An 18073-nucleotide genomic window follows, 5' to 3' on the forward strand; every position below is an offset into this window, starting at 1 on the left:
GTGGGCGAGAAGGAGTGTAGACCTGGATGAGGGACCCCAGGTAAGCAGGAGCCATTCTTGTCAGTGTTTTGGATGCTGACAAAGAAAAATGGTAAGGAAACAGGTGAAAGACATAAAACTGGAGAGTAAGTTAACTGGGTGGGGCCAATAGTGCTGAGTGAGACTGATCTCTGTTCATTCTCTTGGCAGCCAGTCAGTGCTTGTGTGTGCCCAGTATAGGATCATGGTCAGGATGGCAGCATGGGCAGAGCCGGGCATCCTTTGCCAGTGTGCCAGCGACAGAGGGGCAAGCCTATTGAGAAGCAGTGTGATGGACACAATGGGTGTGACAGACTTGCTGCATCAACAGGCTTTTTGCTGCTGTGGCCAGAAATAAACCATAAATACCCCCGCAGGCCTCCACCAACCGCTCGCCAGGCCTCCACACCCACACACACCCTCACACTGAGACAGACAGAAAAGAGAGAGAAAAAACGGAGAGCGTGGCTTGTACCTGGTGCAGTGAAGCACAAGCCATCCAGGTAACAGAAATGAAGATCCTCCCTCCCTCCAACAGGCCTTTTTCTTCTACTCTAAACACTCTGTCCCTTTTTCTATCTGCACCCCAAATCTTTTATCTTAAGTGTAGTTTTTTTTTCGAGCTATTACCTGCTCTGCTCTGACACTAGTACAGAATGATATTCATAAGCAAAAGTGTAGAAATGACTTGCATATTTAAATTTGTGAACAACAAATGTTTACCAAACTTCTAAAAGGATGATATTTTTCCTACTTTTGACCATATGCAAATGTTGTGTTTTCTCAGGAATCCCAGTGTGCTGCCATCAGTAACATTATGTATAAGTTTATCTTAGATATGCACTAACATTAAATTGCTTTTGCTTTACTTTGTAGAGGGAAAATGTCAGATCAACAGGGAACCCCGGACCAGCTGCCTGCAGAGAAAGGCCAAGGAGGAGCTGGAGCTACATACAAGGTGAACAAAAGCTCTGCTGGCAACTTAGAAACATTGTGGACAAAAACTGGGATAAAACAACAACCAACTCTTTTTCTTACCCTTAGTTGACATTTTATGAGTATGAGAACTTTCGTGGAAGGAAGGCAGAGTTGTCTGGTGAATGTAAGGATGCCTGGGATAAGACACTGAAACTTGGCTCAATCATTGTGGAGTCAGGACCGTGAGTCTGTTTTTTTTGTTTTTCCTTTCTGTATTTTTAGGGGTGATTAATTTTTGATGAAAACTCTACATGAAACACTTTTCCTTTATATTGTAGTTGGGTTGGGTATGAGCGTCCAGGATATGCGGGAGAGCAGTTTGTGCTGGAAAAAGGAGAGTATCCTCGCTGGAGCTCCTGGACTAACTCCCAGACCAGCTACAGCCTGTGCTCCTTTAGGCCTCTGAGAGTGGTTAGTATTCAAAGTGTAATTTAAGCAGACGTAACGTCTTGGCAAAAATGCTGAAACCTGATTTTGATTTTTTTTTTCTAGGATAGTGCGGAGCATAAGCTTCACCTCTTTGAGGGCGCAGGCTTTGAAGGTAGAAAGATGGAGATTGTTGATGATGATGTTCCCAGTCTGTGGGTTTATAATTTCCAGGACCGTGTGGCCAGTGCTAAGGCTATCAATGGAACGTAAGCTGTTATATTTTATGTTTTTTTTTTAAACTGTGAAAGTTTTTTATAAAAAGAAATTGGTGTATTATTTAAAAACATAAAGTGCAAAGCATAATTATATGATGAATTCCTATAACTTGCCGCAGAAATGTTATGCATAGCTCTTTCTCTCTCCAAAGGTGGGTTGGCTACTCATACCCAGGCTACAGAGGGCGCCAGTACGTGTTTGAGCATGGAGACTACAAGCACTGGAACGACTGGGGAGCCACTGCACCTCAGATCCAGTCCGTCCGACGTGTACGGGACATGCAGTGGCACAAGAGAGGATGCTATATTCCCCATTCTCCAAATCCTACTCCAAAACCCAAACCGAATCCCAATCCTAACCCCACTCCCAACCCCAAATCCCAAACTCAACCCTAACAATAAACACCACAACTCCAGCACCTCCTACACCAGCAGGGCCATGCTGAAGACAGCAAGCAAGACCCCAGTCTCCTCACCTCACCTTTGTAGTCTAAACTATCTGAAATGCAATTTCTGCAAACTGGTACAAAAGTGGAATAAATTTGGTGTTTAAATCTGCTGAGAATAAAGGTTTTGGCCCTGAATTTTGGTTGTCTGGATATGATTGCTTGCTCGTTTTTCTTATCTTTCTTTTTTTTTTCTTTTAGGTATTATTTTTATTCAGCATACTGGGGAGGGATTTGGATGAGTATTACTCATTGTAATTCGTAATGAAGGAAAAATGAAACTATCATTTAGGTGAAGATGGAAGCTGTATTCTAAAAATTTTTTGTTTTGTTTTGTTCTTTAAGAGAAGAACACCCTCCCAAGCATTGCCTGTATTTTCAGAAATGCCGTGTCAGTATCTCTTTGTCCATTTCAGTCATTTCATTCCACAATTTTTTATCAGCAAAAAATTTAGCTTACCATGTGGCTTGTTTCAACACAGCAACATACATCATGAAAAGGCACTGCTTCAAAGTTAATTTATGAAATTTGGAGCTTGACTTTTGCTCAAGACCAAAGTCATGCTATGTCTACCCTCTTACATATCTCATCTTCTGTGAGTCTCCCTCGTTTTTTTTTTTTTTTTTTTTTTGTAGTACTTGAACACTGGGTACTGTTTAAAATGAGGGAGACATGTGCCATAATAAGTATGCTGAGTAGTTCTTTAAATTTTTATTTAAATTAACTTCCGATTATCATTGTTCCTTTGGCTTTTTTGGAGGATGAGATTAACGCCTTTTGTAGAAGGGTTATAGCGGAAACGCAGGTAATTGGTTAAAATAACAGATAGACCCGCCCACACATTGCAGTGATCCAATGAGACGCCTCGTTCATTCAGCTCGCTGGGGAGGAAGAAGGTGAGGTGAACGCGCAAAATTTGAAAGTTGACCGGAAACAACGTTGATAGGAAGAAAACAGTGTGCTCTTTATTAGCACGTCAATGTTTCGGTGTCCATGTAACAAAAACGCTTTTTAATACCTGCATGGCAGTTTGGTGAGTATTATTCACTGGTCACACACACAGTACCGGACTCTACACTCTCAAAAGTGAAGTTAACGTTTTTGTCAACGTTTCTTGAGTAAAGGTTAGCCAACGCCAGTTTAGCATGCTTGTTGACATTAGGTGACACATTTCCTTGAGTCTCATTGTAGATAACTTAGATAATTTAACGTGTTGAGAATAAACTTACTGCAACATCTGTTTTTCCATTCCGTAGGTTACCCGGCGTTAGGACACTATGTTAAAGTTTAAATACGTGAGTCAGGGGAGCCTGAAGTCGATGCCTTCCTCATCGGACCCTATCACCATCCGCAGCTCGCGACTCAATCAGCTGTTTCAGGTAAAGAAATGTGAAGCGCAGATTGAATCTCCAAAGTTTTCAGCACTCTTGGGTAAAGTACGAAAAGTATTGACAGCAGTTATCTGACTTCCTTGCACTGTCTGTTTTGTCCTCAGGGCCGAGTGGGTTTGAGTGGGCAGGGAGGATGCACTTTAGGTCGGGAAGAGTTTTTGGAGGCTCTGCTGCTTCTTTACCAAGAGTGCTGCTCCCCGGAGCTCATGAAGATACATCACGTCGCAAACTTTGTCAATAAGTGTAAGCATACATTAAATACACGCTTTCGGGGACCAGTTCGTATTTTACCAGTCACATTAGTGGAGTCGATGTATCAAGTTTCTTAAGATTATCTGTTTACTGTTTTCAGCTTGTGTATTTGCAGATGACAGGTCTCACATTGTGCAGAAACAACAAGCAGACATGTATTAGTAAACAGAAATTCACTAAGTTTTCCCGTTAACATGTATCTGGTGTATTCACACAATCATGTCATCCATAAACCTACCAACAATTAAACAATTAGGTCATCTCCAGATGCTTTTGTAATATTAATTTATATTATCATTGTTATCATTATTCACGTACTTACTTTGTTCTGAAATGAGTCATTGTCATTGATGTTGTGATAACTGGTAAAATCATTTTACCTTTAGAAAACAACTAAATTTCACTTGTACTCACAGTGAATAATATGAATGGACACATTAGGATTTCTGAATTAACAAGCAAATGAATGAAAAACAACAGTAGCAAGTTATTTTGGCATGCATTTTAGCATGTTATTACAGTCACAGCTCAGAAATTCAATATATGTGCATGGATTGTGTGTGTGTACATTTTTTGCATCCCTAAGTCCTTTCATGTATATACAACATATCTCTATTTTCTGTGTGTCTTGTGTAACAGTTTCTGAGGTGGTCTCAGAGTTGCGATCCCTGCAGCCTATGCTTCAAGACTTTGAAGTGCGTGCAGTGGTAGGCCGTGGTCGCTTTGCTGAAGTAAAAGTAGTCCGAGAGAAGGCGACGGGGGATGTTTGTGCTCTGAAAATTATGGACAAGTCAGCCCTGTGCTCACAAGAAAATGTAAGATATCTATTATTTAGTAAGTAAAATGATACTTTAAAAAGTAAAATATGTTAATTATCCAAATTATTTATAGAAAGCAATTTGAACAACTGTTTTTTTTACTATTTCATAAATCAGGTCAAAGGGAAACACAAAAAATGTTTTAAAAGCCTAGTTTTAATGAAGTTGGTCTGTTTCAGTTGTATGTGCTGATTCACTCTCACTCTGCCATGTCTGACTGGGACACTTAGAGAGAAAACACTGGGATTACTAGAACAATATAGAACATTTATATTACTAAGATTTGTCAAAATGTTTCCTCATTCATAATTTTTCAAGGTCAAATTTGCGTATAACACTTAAACACTGACCAAAAACTTTATCATCACTTATCACCCTTTAAAGCTACAGGGACAAAAACACATAGAAAAAAAACATAGGGAGCTGACTTTCAGTGATTTGCAGAGTCCAATTGTGTTGTTTTGTTATTTTCCCCCTTACCCAGGAAATACTGAACTGTACCATAATGTGCGTTGTACTGTGTGTTGTAGCCTTTCAAAGGGCCATTAGGGGGTGCTATGTGGTTGATAGTACATGGTTTCACAGCCATGGATTCAGCATGTTACTAATGGAACAAATCTGAGTCAGAATAGTACATGAGCTGTGACAGGAAATGCTCTAAAGTGAGCAATACAATAAACAACTCGTGCAGACTTTAGATATTTTGTACAACCTGTTACTGGTTTTGATAATTCCACTTCTATAATAAGCAGCATGAACTGCTACTCATTACAAAAAAGCATTTACTGTCCTGTTAGTTGAAATGTGTATGAAGTAATTATGTAGTCTTATTGATAGGAATGATTTTATTTCACATCATATACATGACAGCGGTAGCAACTTTCTTATTTTATTCAGATGGAGGATTTTATTAAGCTGATGCTCAACTCACAAAGAAGTCTTTATTGTATTTTTATATGCTGATTGCAAACCTTTTCATGTCTTCTCAGGTGGTTTTTCATGAGGAGGAACTGAGGATCCTGGCTCTGAACAGCAGTCCCTGGATCCCTGAGCTTCTGTATGCCTTCCAGGATAAAGAACATGTCTACCTGGTAAGACTGCAGGGTATTTTTCTTATCTTGCACATGAACTGAATTGACTGTTTTCCCTGAACTTGTCCCGTTCAGAGTCTCATACATACAATGACATGCAGGGCTTTGTGGGTGTTGTTAATTTATTCTTTAAAACAAAGTATGCTTTAGACTGTGAATGCATGTATGTGCATAAGGATCTCTGGTTAACAGGGTTCCCACACATTCTGGTAAACATGAAAAACACTTCAAGTCAGAACAGAAACATAAAAAATAAGAGAAACACAGAATTCCTTGGAAAAGCCTGCGCTGTCCTGGAAAACTACTTAAACATTCACACCAGAGTTCCCTGAAACAGATAAAAATATCATCTAACAATGTCAAAAATCATTTCAAGTAGCCATGGTAGTTGATGGACAATATTAAGAATGTACTGCACACTGTAAACATCTCCAGGTCACATCACACTGTAGCAGGCTGTATGGCAACAAGGTAACAACTAGTTACTGAAACTTCAGCTAACATCAGAAGTATCATTTACACATCTGATCAAACTCTTAAGATCAGTTGAAAAAAAGCAATCATTTACATTTTACACTGTTGGATCTTAAGAAAGTTTTAAGTGAAGCTTCAGAAGAAAAGAAGCAATGGGAGTGAGACAGAGCTAAAAAAAATTTGAGTAAGCAATTAATTGAAAAAAAAAAAGGAAATCGAATTGGGCTGTTCATCAGCTGATCAAAAGTTAAAGACTGTTAAAGACTGCCTTAAGCAAAAATCTGTGCAAAAGTGTGGATTCAGAGTCATTTTCTGTCAGGTATTCACACTGTCATGGCCCCCTGATGGCAAAGGCCAAAAAGCGTTTTCTAGTTACACTTGGTCAGATTGTTGAGCAAGCAAGGCGACTTGCAACGCGCCATTGCTGAGGATGGATGCTGTGAGACAGTCATTTTTAATGTCTTACAAGGTCCTGAGGGTTATGGAACAAAAAAAGTCAAGTGGTGAACCAAAAAAGATTTCCACTAACGCTGAGCGGGGATCTGATCTGATTGGCTGTCTGTCAAGACATGGGAAGATCCTCAACATAAATTAACTTGGTTACTGGTGCGGACTGCAACCCAATAACCATCAGATGCTATCTGCAAGAGAAGGGGTTTGAGAACGAAAAAGGCCTCGTCTACTTCAACGCCACAAAATTACCCTTTTGGACTTTGCAAGAGAGCACCAAACATGGGATGCTGAAAAGTGAAAAAAAGTTTTATTCTCTGAATAGAAGTTAGTGGCACTCCAAGAAGATCCCACTTGAGATGTTTTCTTTGTGACACAGTGAAGGGGGCGCCATCATGATCTGGGGGGCTTTTTCTTCAATGGAACAACGGAGCTTCAGGTTGTACAGGGACGTCAATTGATGGCTGGCTATGTGGACATGTTGCAGGGGGGCCTCCCTCAAGCCCCCCTTGCTTGAGGGAGGTTTAACAAGGGAAGTTTACAAAGATAGACATCAGTTCCAGACAGTGGATCCCCTCCATGAAGCCATCTTCATCACTTGGAGCAATGTTAACACTAGCCTCTGGCTGGCAACATCTCTGCAGACCCTTCACACCCCGGACATAAACTGTTTAAACTGCTCTCCTCTGGCCGGCGTTACAGAGCTCTGTGCGTCAGGACATCCAGACACAGAAACAGTTTCTTCCCCCAGGCCGTCACACTGATGAACACTTAACCTGCCATAAAACAACATCTCATATACCTCCTGTACAGCTACAGCCTCTGTTTCTATTCTATGTTAATTTTTCATGTTCATTTTTTGTCTTGCAAATTGCACTTTCTGATGTCTACTTAGTGCACTACTTTTTAAACTTTTTAACTTAAATAGTGTATATATCTTTATTCTACTCCGTTCAAAGTTGTTTATTTTCATTTTGTAATTATTATTATTTTCTACTACTACTTACAGACTACTTAAGTTCTATTTGTTTTAATTTTTTAATATTTAGTGTTTCTCAGTGTTTTTCTATTCACAACAATTGTACCAAGAGAGTGCAGCTTAAACCGAAGTCAAATTCCTTGTATTCTGGAAATACATGGCGAATAAAGCTCATTCTGATTCTGATTCTGATTCTGAGCCTCCTGGAAACACTCGTATTAAGCATGCTATGTTGAAGTGATCAACAAGAACAGTGGAGCTCCTCATTACTGAGTCTTCTTTTCAAAGATTTTTATTTATTTTAAAGGGTTTTTTTAAGTTGTGGTCTTCAACTTTTGATTCACTGATGATTTGAACAACCCATTTAGGTTTAATTGTTTTTTGCAAAAACTTGCTTCTTTAATTTTTTTGTCTCACCCCTATTTCTTCTTCTTTTTTGCATTCTCAATTTTTCAGCTGGTCCTAAAATTTGATCAGGTGTGGATCAAACATAAAAATGTGACTCACTGCTGGTGGCCCGCTGCTGCTTTTATTATGCGTGTTGATTAAATTTGAAGATAATCGACTACGCTGGTTCCAAATGTGCACTGCTGGGGAGTGCTGGGAGAGCTTAACAATGAATTGTATGATATGGTTAAAACTATGAATGTTAGCTAAAAATTGAACAAGTCTAGTATTGGTGTAACATTTAACTTTACAATTCTTTGCAAGCATTTCCTTTAAAATGCATTGCTGCACTTTTCTGGTGGAATGGACCACATTCCACATCATGGGATGAAAATTACACTTTTGTGACTGTGTCTCATGGCACCATTTAAGACTCCACCTGATATTGCCCATAAATGTCTTCAAGTATAGTGTGATGAAAAAGTGTCAGTGGCTTAAAGAATTCTCAGCAAGCTCTCACTTCAGAGTCTAACTTTTGGTTTGACAGACACTTTTGCTTCATTTTTTATTGTTATATTAAGTTTGATAATTTATCATGCAGAGTTGCAATGAAAGGACAAGACAGATGTGCGCTGCTTCACTCTGAATCTGAAGACTATGTGGCGCTGAACTGTATCGTACTATAAAATCTGTTATTTCTCTTTAATTTGCTTTGGTATTTGTCTTTTGTAGCTTACTAGCATATAAAGCAAAACTGTTTTTCCCCTGATTAAATGATGGAATGATGAGTAGAACTCAATGACTAAGAACTGTTAGCTGCTGGTTTTTGTGCTATCTAGTCATTGGTATTCAGAGAGAAATGTCTAATAGAGTTTAAAATAGAAGAAATGATTGTGGTGATGAATGATTTATGGTAATGGTAGTGGTGGATTATATTTACATAGCACTATTTAACTTAGAGCCTTTCTAAAAACACAAGCAATTTGATACTAGGATGCAGTACTGGCTTCTGGAAAGAGCTCGGATTCATTGAAATCTTAAACCACGTTGCCTCGTCTTCTATTTCTGTGTGTTTTATAAACCACAGTGCTACATAAGTTTAAAAAGATTATTTGAGACAGCTGTGTTAGAAGGTGTAATTTTTCCGCCTTTTCTTTCACAGCTGTGGTTTCCAGAATGTGAAACAGACATTAGTTGCTGAGAGACAGTTGGATCAGTCAGAATAGTAGATGTGCTGTTGCAGGAAGGGATCTGAAGTGAGCAAAGGAACCAATTTGGTGTCAGAGAAATGTTTTTAATTCTGCAATTTGTAACTCTCTGTTAAAAAGACTTTCCACTTCTGTTGAGTTTGTCATATTAGCAAACAGACTAGCCATTGGGTCAGACAAGAGCTGGCAGGGTTTTGTTCATGCAAGACCTTTGTGGTGCTGTGTTTATTAGGCCAAGTTTACAGTAAGTAAAATCACTTGTTAAAGTCTAAAAACTGTAACTTTGGTCAAAAAAGGGAGAAAAATATAGTAGTCATAAGCCAAACTGAAGTTACTTTCAGCTCCTTGTGTTTTAAATTGTGCTGTAAGAAAGATGAGAGAATCTCTGTAGTTACCGTGGACATGTAGAATTAATTAGCTGTGATAATTTGATTCTGGTGAAGGAGCTAATCAGACAGATTTCCCGAAATGTTAATGTCTCTTAATGCTTTAATTGAGGGCCATGAAGCCCAGTGTCAGTTTTCTCCCGACAAAGAACATTCAAGGTAATTATTCTGAAGACTATTAACCCCACAGAGAATCTGTTTTTTTTTTTTGTCTGACGACCTGTTAGACTGGCATGGGGTGGAGGAAATCCACATTTTCTCCACAGCTAAGCCTTTAACTCTAAACTACACTTCTGTTGTTCTTTCACTAACCTTCGTACCTTTCTTCATGCCCCTCTGCAGTTCTTCGTCCTCTCCTCTTTCCTCTCCCCCTCTGTCTCACCCTGCTCCCTAACTGAGCATGGAGGAAAATACAAAGCATCCATCTTTATCCGTGTGTCAGAGAGGCACCCAGTCTCCTTGTTGCTAGGTAACACTGGAGAATGCTCCCCTTCATTCACACTCGCCGACCATTCATGCTCCAGGGACTCTCGCCTGTTATGGCTGTATGGCTGCAGCCATATAGCTCAAATCAGCCTGACCAATAGCTTCCACCTCTGCTTGCAAACAACAAAAGTAAACCCTATCAGACACAAACAGGGTTGACATGATGATTTGCAAACTTTGCGCATCCTAATGACGCATCTTTTGTTGTTGTTTTTGTTGTTGTGACATGCTGCTTTTCATACCATCTTGTTTTTACTCATGGCTGCAGACACACAAGGCTGTTGCAGTCATAATAGGTGTATTTTTAGCTACCAAAGACCCATCGTTTGACTGCAGTATCACAGATAAATCTGCAATAGTACCCTGTGTTGCATAACTGAATCTGTAATGAGAAGATCTACCCTATAAGCTTCAGCTGAAAAGAGCTTTGATGTAGGCTCAGTATCCTCCTTTACTTGTTGCTTCATGTTTATCTCTAAATATAGAACAATCTATAGGTATTCATAAATGTTTTAACAGCCTGTGGTTACTGATCATATTAACACTGAATCCCGCAGTCATTCAATTTGAAGTGTTTGTCATAGTTTCATGATTCTGACTACCAACCAATGTGATTGCAGGCGATGGAGTATTTGCCCGGTGGTGACCTGATGTCCTTGTTGAACCGATACGAGGATCAGTTTGATGAATCCATGGCTCAGTTTTATTTAGCCGAGCTTGTGGAGGCCATTCACGCTGTTCACTTGCTGGGCTACGTCCACAGGTACAACACCAACAACCAACAGCATTCAACCTCTCTGTGATAAGGAAGGATGTTTCAAGGCTTTGAGGAATAAAGCAATTATGAGAGTAGGGCTAGACATCCTAATTTGTTTTTTGTACTCTTAAATCCTCCCTAAATATTATTCTTTGTTCGACTTTTGTTTTTACTTGAGGGCCAAATGCTCATAATTCAGGAAAACATTAACTGGACATGAGAAATGAAGCAGTGTAATTTAACCTGAAGCAATGAGTGTGAGTTATGCAACACAAAAACAATGCTGCAGTTTACAAATGTATTCCATTATCATCAGAGTGGCAGACGTATAACAGTGCTCAGGCTACAAACAGCTCTGTAAAAGCACTATCAAATCCTTTCTAAACTATCCACTTGCAGAGATGTCAAACCAGAGAACGTTCTCATCGATCGGACTGGTCACATTAAGCTGGCAGACTTCGGATCAGCTGCCAGACTGACTGCTAACAAAACAGTAAGTAGATTATGGAGTTTGCTATTACTTCATTGTGCTTTAAAGTGACATCATTGTGTTTGAATCATGTGTTTTCAGGTTGCAGTTCCTACAGTGCTGGATGGAGCTCAGGACTTCGTGTCACCTGAGGTTCTGGCTGCTTTAAATGGAGATTCCAGCACCTCCTATGGGGTTGAGTGTGACTGGTGGTCTCTTGGGGTCATAGCCTATGAGATGATTTATGCCAGGTTGCCTTTTTCTGGTGGCACTTCTACCAAAACAATCCACAACATCCTCAACTTTCAGGTACATGAGCATTCATGAAAACTTGTTCTGACACTTTCTACTTGTAATATCTGATTTAAAGGAATCAAATCAACAATGATATGCAGTCTTAATAATCCAAAGAAAGATCTAATCAGTCTTTTCGTTATGTAACAAATTCTACATCCACTTTTTGCTCCCAGCGTGTCCTTAAGTTTCCAGTGGAGCCGCGAGTCAGTAAGCGGTTTGAAGACCTACTGCAGAGATTGCTGTGTGGAACCAAAGAGAGGCTGGGTTTTCAGGGACTCCGCTGTCACTCTTTCTTCTCCAGCGTAGACTGGAACAACTTAAGACAAGGTGAGACAGTTCCTCTCCCTTGAGTCTCTTTTCTTCTTTCTTGAAAGTAAAAATGCTTAATTTAACTTGAAATCATACAGCGTTGTGCTTTTACAGTTACCGAAAAGATAAAACCAAGCATCCTTTTAAATATTGATGTTGTTTTAATGTGATGTGCAGTGTGTGTGTGCGTGTGTGCTTACTCATAGAGAATAAGCAGGAGTTTTCTTCCTCACACTGTTGTCCGTAGAAAAATAATGAGGTGCTGCGTGCCATTGGCGGTAGGCCAGCTCTTTCCTGAGGAGGAGAATGGGAGGGTGGCTGATACAAGACGCGATGCAGACAGAGTAAAGATCCGCAACTCATCTGCTTTTCAACAGATGCAGCACAAATCTTTTACACACGCGCTTACTGTGTTGTACACGTGCGTTTGTCGCACGTCATTGTTGCCATCAAATGCGAGACACGGCTCTGAATGACAAAGAGTTTGACATTTGCACCTGAGCAGCTGTGGGAAAACGATCCTGTAATGTCCACATTAATAGATGTTTTCATTGAAGCATGGCCACATTAAAGAGCTGCTGCAGCTCTTCACTGCTTCTGTGATTCAAAAATATGGCTGCAGGGGTGATGAGTGTTTAGTTTGTTGTGCAGAAGACCTTGTGTAGCCAGATGATTAATCCTCTCTTTTTGTGGTTCTCAAGCAAACATTGTTATGCTGGTCACTACCTCTGAGCAGCTTTTCCCTCTGAATGCTCTTATCAGTGCTGGATATTAATTAATCTAATTGTGTTTCTTTCAAATCCTCCTGATCATCAGCAGATTGTGGTTCAGTGTTTGAAATGCAGCAGCCTTGATGCATGTGTGTTTGCTCAAGAGGAGCTTTATTGATTTTTACCCAGAATGTTAATTTTTCAAATGTGTTGTTTTTAACCAACAGCTATTACTTACGATACAGGATGGAATCATATAGTTGGATCATTTTGCGTAAAAAATCCGGACTTGGTTTGTAGATAATTAGACACAGGTAGTGGTTTATACTTCAGCTTTGCTCCAGCTGATTAGCTTGCTCTGCTGCAGTGAGGGAGAGCAAGTGAGCATGTGTATGTGAGAGATTGAGGGAGCAAGGAGGAGGAGGGAGGGAGGGACAGAGAGGCAGCATGTGCATCAACGCGCGACTTACCGCACTCCAGGCTCCCTCTGCTCTGCTCTGTTCCTCCTCCCTTCCTTTCTCTCCCCTTTCTCCTTGTTGTGTTATTTTTCTTTTTTTCAGTTTTCCTTTCTTTTTCACGAGTTCATTCATCGCTGCTTCCTTTTTATTTCCCGTCCTCTCTTACTTCCTTCTCTCATCCTCCCTCCTGCAGTTCTCCCGCCTTTTGTTCCTGCGTTGCACGCTGAAGATGACACCTCTAATTTTGAGGAGCCGGAGCAGGCAGCCCCCTGGCCAGCCTCAGCAGCCCAGCGAGGAGCTCTGCCAGTGGGCTTCCAGGGTCAAGATCTGCCCTTTCTAGGCTGGTTCTTCAGCAGAACATTGACGACGTTGGCAAAAACCGAGTAAGTGCTACCTGTTTACTCTGCATTGTTTGGTTTTCCTCTTCAAGGCGACCCCACAGTGCAGACACCTCCTGCATACACCTTACTAACACACCTTTGTCTGAAAAGACACTGTTCTGTCATTTGACTCCTCATCACAGAGACATCAGCTATGTTTTGGGTGACCCTGTATGGTGCCCCGAGCAGTATGTGTGAGTCTCTGTCATTAGTGTTGTGCTTGTCAGGGCCAAAATGGGTTTGGCCATATGCTGTGTCAGACAAGAGGAGAGGAAAGGAAGGGATCTCCCTGTTCCCTGGCGCGCTCTCCCTCTGATTCCTGATTTTCTGCTTCAGGAGCTCACCTAGTTGATCCGATGCAGAGATAGATCAAATGAATGGACAAGAGGATGTGAGCTGTCGTTATCTTGCCATCGGCGCTGATTGGTATGCGGCTGAATGTGTCAATGAGGTTTGTCGAGAGGTGGAACCCCAGACACAAACACACTCCCACCCTCGCTGCTGTTATTGTGCTTTTTCTGTTACTGTGCGGCAGAATGGGGCTCCTGACTTTTAAAGCGTGGATTTTGGGGATGGTAATTATCCCTAATGGTGTTTGGCTTCTTAACCTCTGATTATAATGCATGAGAATGGGTTTCATTTCTGCAGCCCCGTGGCAGTGCACTATCAGGTTAATGGTCCTGGAGACTGCGGTTCATGACAGCAGCAGCAGCAGCAGCAGCAGCAGAAAGGGAAGAAAAAGCGTTGGAAGATTAGACAGAGAAAAGGATAAGAGCTCAGATTGGGGGAGAAAATCTATTCCTATGGTTACAACGTGATGTTTTTTTTTCTTTTCCCAGTCCCCACCCCCATCTTTACCCGTCTCATCTCCTCCTCTTTTTTTCTCTCCCTCTCTTGTAATGTCTCTGTCCCTTGCTGTTACACCATCAGTCATCTGCTCATGGTTTTTAACTGAAGCCGGTCCTTTCCTTTGCTGCATTTGATCAAGAGGGGCTCATAGACTTTGTCAGGTGTGTGTGTGTGTGTGTGTGTGTGTGTGTGTTTGCGTGCATGTGTGTGTGTGTGTGTGTGTGTTTGTGTTTGTGTGTAGATGCATATGTGCATGCACATTCTTCATTAAAATACCAAGAAACAAAAAGAACTGAATGAACCCAGGCTCAGTCAGAATGAATTGCTAATCATTTGTTCAGCATTTGTTTTGGAGGAACCTGCTGTTTTTCTCTTTCATTCTTTGTGAACTTGTCTGCCTGACTCCTCATTAGCAAAACACAACAACAAAATCCCCTTAACAGCTTGTCTCAAATTCATATGCAGCTACCCACGGTTTAATGTCAGAAAATCATCCTTTCAAGGTGGCTTCAGTGAAGGCTTTAAACATCTGTGCCTTGAATCCCTGAAAAAATCTGCATTTTTGAGGATTTTGTGGTGAGACAGGTTGAATTTAGTGTTGTGAAAAAATGCAATTAAATGAGTTTTAAGCATTTTCTTGATTTGTTGTGTCAGAGGGTCTGACATGTTGGTAAGTTACTGCAGACCAGGTTGCTTAGAATGGATGCTGCCAGATGGCTAAGTTATAGATATTCATTGTCCCTAAAGGATCATTTCTAAAAATTAAGACATTTTTTTGATGTGATACCATCATGTGGTCAGTTGCCCAGCAACTAATGGTACAGTTTAGAGACATGGAGGAGACATTCAGAGGTGGAAACTTTTTTTCAGTCATCCTCGAATATTTTCCTGCTGCGAATCAGATTTATTTGATTTCTCAGGACATAAAGGAAAAAAAGAAAACGACAAAGCAGTAACAAAAGATGCAACAATCAAAACTGTAATCAGGCATCACCCATTTGAGATTAATGATACACCTTTGAAACAGAGAACTTGACTATGTGTTGTTTTTCTACATCATTTCTCTTTAGGACTTTCCAGAGATGTCAGTTGTCATTTGTGTTTGATCATTTTATGAAATGGGATTTAAATATGATACATTTGACACTATAAACTGTTTATGTTGCTTTGGTTTTTACAGAAAATCAAAAAAGGTTAGTAAAAAGTAATTTTAAGAAGGAAACAACTGTTAGTCATCTCTGAAATTTTAGGGTTCATTCCATAGATAGAACATAAAGATTTAACTTTTCACTGATCATCTGTTATAGAGTCGGGGGTTTTTAATTCAAAATTGACTCAATCTTGTTGACTCTTTAAATGATTAAAGATGTTAATAAAATGGTTTCTTTTTTTTCCAGTTTATATCAGAATAAAAAAAGTGAATCCAAGTAGAATCCACTTTTCAATAGTTTTACCACTGTTTGTCTTTGTCACCTGTTGTGTGTGATTTGTTGTGCATGCACTTCTTGCTGTGTTTGATTTGTGACTTTATTTGAACTGTTGTTTTAGTTTTTCCAGATCAGTGCTGCCAAAAGCCTTTAACTAGCATAAACTCCTCGTGTTCCCACCTCTGCTTGATTCTGTTAAATAATGCAGCCTGAGCTGGCTACTCATTTATTTCCCCTCCACAGAGAAGAGACCAGACAACCACCAAGGTCCCCAGTTAGGAAAACAATGGCCTGACTTTTTCTCTTCTCAAAACCTACATGGTGTTTCGAACAGGGCAAATATTGATCATCTTACCTTTAGAAAATGATTGATACTCCCTCCTGTGTTCAGTCTAAGGGAGTGTACATAAGAAATGGTAGAACTGAAGGGAGAAATCCATCCATCTGAATTACCCGCTTAGACTTTAATTTGACCATTTCTTCCACACAGATAAGTGGAAAAAAAATATGCAGACTTAATGCAAAAAAAGCCTGACTGAGGATAACTAAATAGTCATATTATCGGTACAGTAGACTCCCAAAACTGTTCAGCTCAGCAGTGGAGAACTTTAATGAATTTTGCTGTCTAACATCAATTTTTAATTGGCACAGATTCAGCTCCCTGGAACGCCTCTTCATTTAATCTAGGTTCCTGCGAGAACTGCTGGATGGGGTGATACTGCCTCTGTTGTGATGAGCAAAATGTGCATGAGTGTGTCTGTATACTCCCTCTATATATAAGTACTGTATTTGTGTGTGTGTGTGTGTGTGTGTGTGTGTGTGTGTGTGTGTGTGTGTGTGTGTGTGTGTGTGTGTGTGTGTGTGTGTGTGTGTGTGTGTGTGTATTGGGGAATATTTCTCAATGCAGAGGCGAAAGGGAGCAGTGCTGCTTGCTTTCAGATTATTTTTAACCCTGTGACTCAGTCTGAGTCAACTTTATTAAAAAAGATCCCTCTGCAGAATTTGTGAACTCATTCATACAGACCCATTCATTTATTAACAACACTAATATGTCAGGGTTGTCTTAAGGCTTTTCAAGAGAAGTGTGAAGATTGGCCCTTTGCTGCATATTTTTCCTTAAGAATGTATAAAGCAATCACACACACCAACACACACACACAGCTTCTATAAAGTGGAGAAATGAGTGCTTCAGGCTCACTCCAGAGCCCCAAGCAAACCAACCAAAAGCAAAGCATTACCTAAATTCTCCTGTCACATTGTTTTGCTCAGAAAACAGCAATTACTCAAGGGTCTGAGCTGCTTTGTTGATCTTGTACTCTGTTTCTTTACAAACAAACTCAGATAAATAAAATAAATTAAGCTCTTTTGACTGAAAATGCTTCACTGAATGTTAACCTTGTTGTTGGTAGCCGTAATCCAACAACCACATGTTCCTCGGAGCTTTCCATAAAAAGGAAACTGTTGTCGATTCATATTGTTCGCTCTCTCTCTCCTCTCTCTGTCTGTTGCTCATTTTTGATGTGTGGGTGTTGTGTCTGCATTTCAGCCAAATTAATTACAGCTATGATACTAGCAAGGCTTGCTGTTGCTTTGACAGCTCTTTGTTGTGGTTTGAGATTGTTAATAACCCCAGTTTGATTAGTCAGTGCGTTTGGAGAATTTGTGGTATTTTGAATCTGCTCTTTTCTCTTTCACACAGCATGAAAGATGTTTTGATGGATTGTGAATATTATATTAATTTGTTGGTTTCAGGTGACTCTGACCTCTCCAGCAGTAAATCAAACAATCAGAATCATAAATGCTTAATCAACCCGCAGAGGGGAATTTTGGTATAAGCACTAAGTTTATTTTGGTACCATAAGTACCATGCACATGAGGAGCAAAGATATTTTTTTGTCTTATAGACATCTCTACATGTGTCTCTTCCTTTAGGGCGGTGTCTGCAGGCCTTAACTCCCCTGCAAAGACCAACTCCATGGAAAAGAAGCTACACCTTAAAAGCAGAGAACTACAAGAAACTCAAGACAAATGTCACAAGGTGAGTGTGCTCTTTTCTTTTCCCAACTTTTATTTCTTTATTTTTTGCTTGTAAAGTGTACTGGTGTTTAAACAACAGTCTATTGACTCTCTGTCTTATTTGGACGACAAAAGCAGCTCTACCAATCAAAAGAGGTGACTGTAGTACAGATGCACTTAGTAGATTGGAAAGTGTAAGATTTTTTTCCTTTATTTGTGGCTCCACATTGTGACTCTGTATTTTGGGCAAGAATTATTCCATATTGTTTTTTAATTTTTGTTACCAGATGGCCCACGCTGCTTTTTTTTTTTTTTTTTTTTTTGGCTGAACACAGATCAAGCAGGCTTCTGTTGCTGCTGTATAAATCCAAGTTAAGCTTGTTTTGTGAACA

General features: G+C 40.0%; 2 protein-coding genes across 6 annotated transcripts in view; both read left to right on the top strand.

The window, feature by feature from the left end:
- Nucleotides 1-408: 408 nt before the first annotated feature.
- On the top strand, nt 409-2110 carry crybb3 (crystallin, beta B3). Its single transcript, XM_074667270.1, has 6 exons — nt 409-521; nt 895-976; nt 1063-1178; nt 1275-1407; nt 1489-1631; nt 1793-2110. Exons 2-6 carry the CDS (start codon nt 902-904, stop codon nt 2034-2036), a joined length of 711 nt encoding a protein of 236 aa, XP_074523371.1. The 5' UTR covers nt 409-521; nt 895-901; the 3' UTR covers nt 2037-2110.
- Nucleotides 2111-2996: 886 nt separating this feature from the next.
- cita (citron rho-interacting serine/threonine kinase a) overlaps nt 2997-18073 on the top strand; it is a 40733-nt gene continuing 25656 nt past the window's right edge. For all 5 annotated transcript variants that reach the window (XM_074666706.1, XM_074666713.1, XM_074666697.1 and 2 more), the window contains exons 1-11: nt 2997-3120; nt 3344-3466; nt 3583-3721; nt 4370-4545; nt 5538-5639; nt 10630-10772; nt 11166-11259; nt 11338-11544; nt 11706-11859; nt 13203-13392; nt 17598-17703. In XM_074666706.1, the coding sequence (XP_074522807.1) occupies nt 3365-3466; nt 3583-3721; nt 4370-4545; nt 5538-5639; nt 10630-10772; nt 11166-11259; nt 11338-11544; nt 11706-11859; nt 13203-13392; nt 17598-17703 (1413 nt within the window). In that variant the 5' untranslated portion in view covers nt 2997-3120; nt 3344-3364. The remainder of the gene's footprint in view (nt 3121-3343; nt 3467-3582; nt 3722-4369; nt 4546-5537; nt 5640-10629; nt 10773-11165; nt 11260-11337; nt 11545-11705; nt 11860-13202; nt 13393-17597; nt 17704-18073) is intronic.

Source organism: Halichoeres trimaculatus, unplaced genomic scaffold (genome assembly GCF_033239565.1).
Source record: "Halichoeres trimaculatus isolate MK-OKI-2021-1 unplaced genomic scaffold, fHalTri1.1 fHalTri1_scaffold_1, whole genome shotgun sequence".
Classification (NCBI taxonomy): Eukaryota; Metazoa; Chordata; class Actinopteri; order Labriformes; family Labridae; genus Halichoeres; species Halichoeres trimaculatus.

Coding starts and splice junctions, on each gene's coding strand:
- crybb3 (XM_074667270.1), top strand. CDS start 902: ATGTCAGATCAACAGGGAACCCCGGACCAGCTGCCTGCAGAGAAAGGC. Junction 1,408..1,488: donor CCTTTAGGCCTCTGAGAGTG/GTTAGTATTCAA, acceptor TTTTTTTTCTAG/GATAGTGCGGAGCATAAGCT. Junction 1,632..1,792: donor GCTAAGGCTATCAATGGAAC/GTAAGCTGTTAT, acceptor CTCTCTCCAAAG/GTGGGTTGGCTACTCATACC.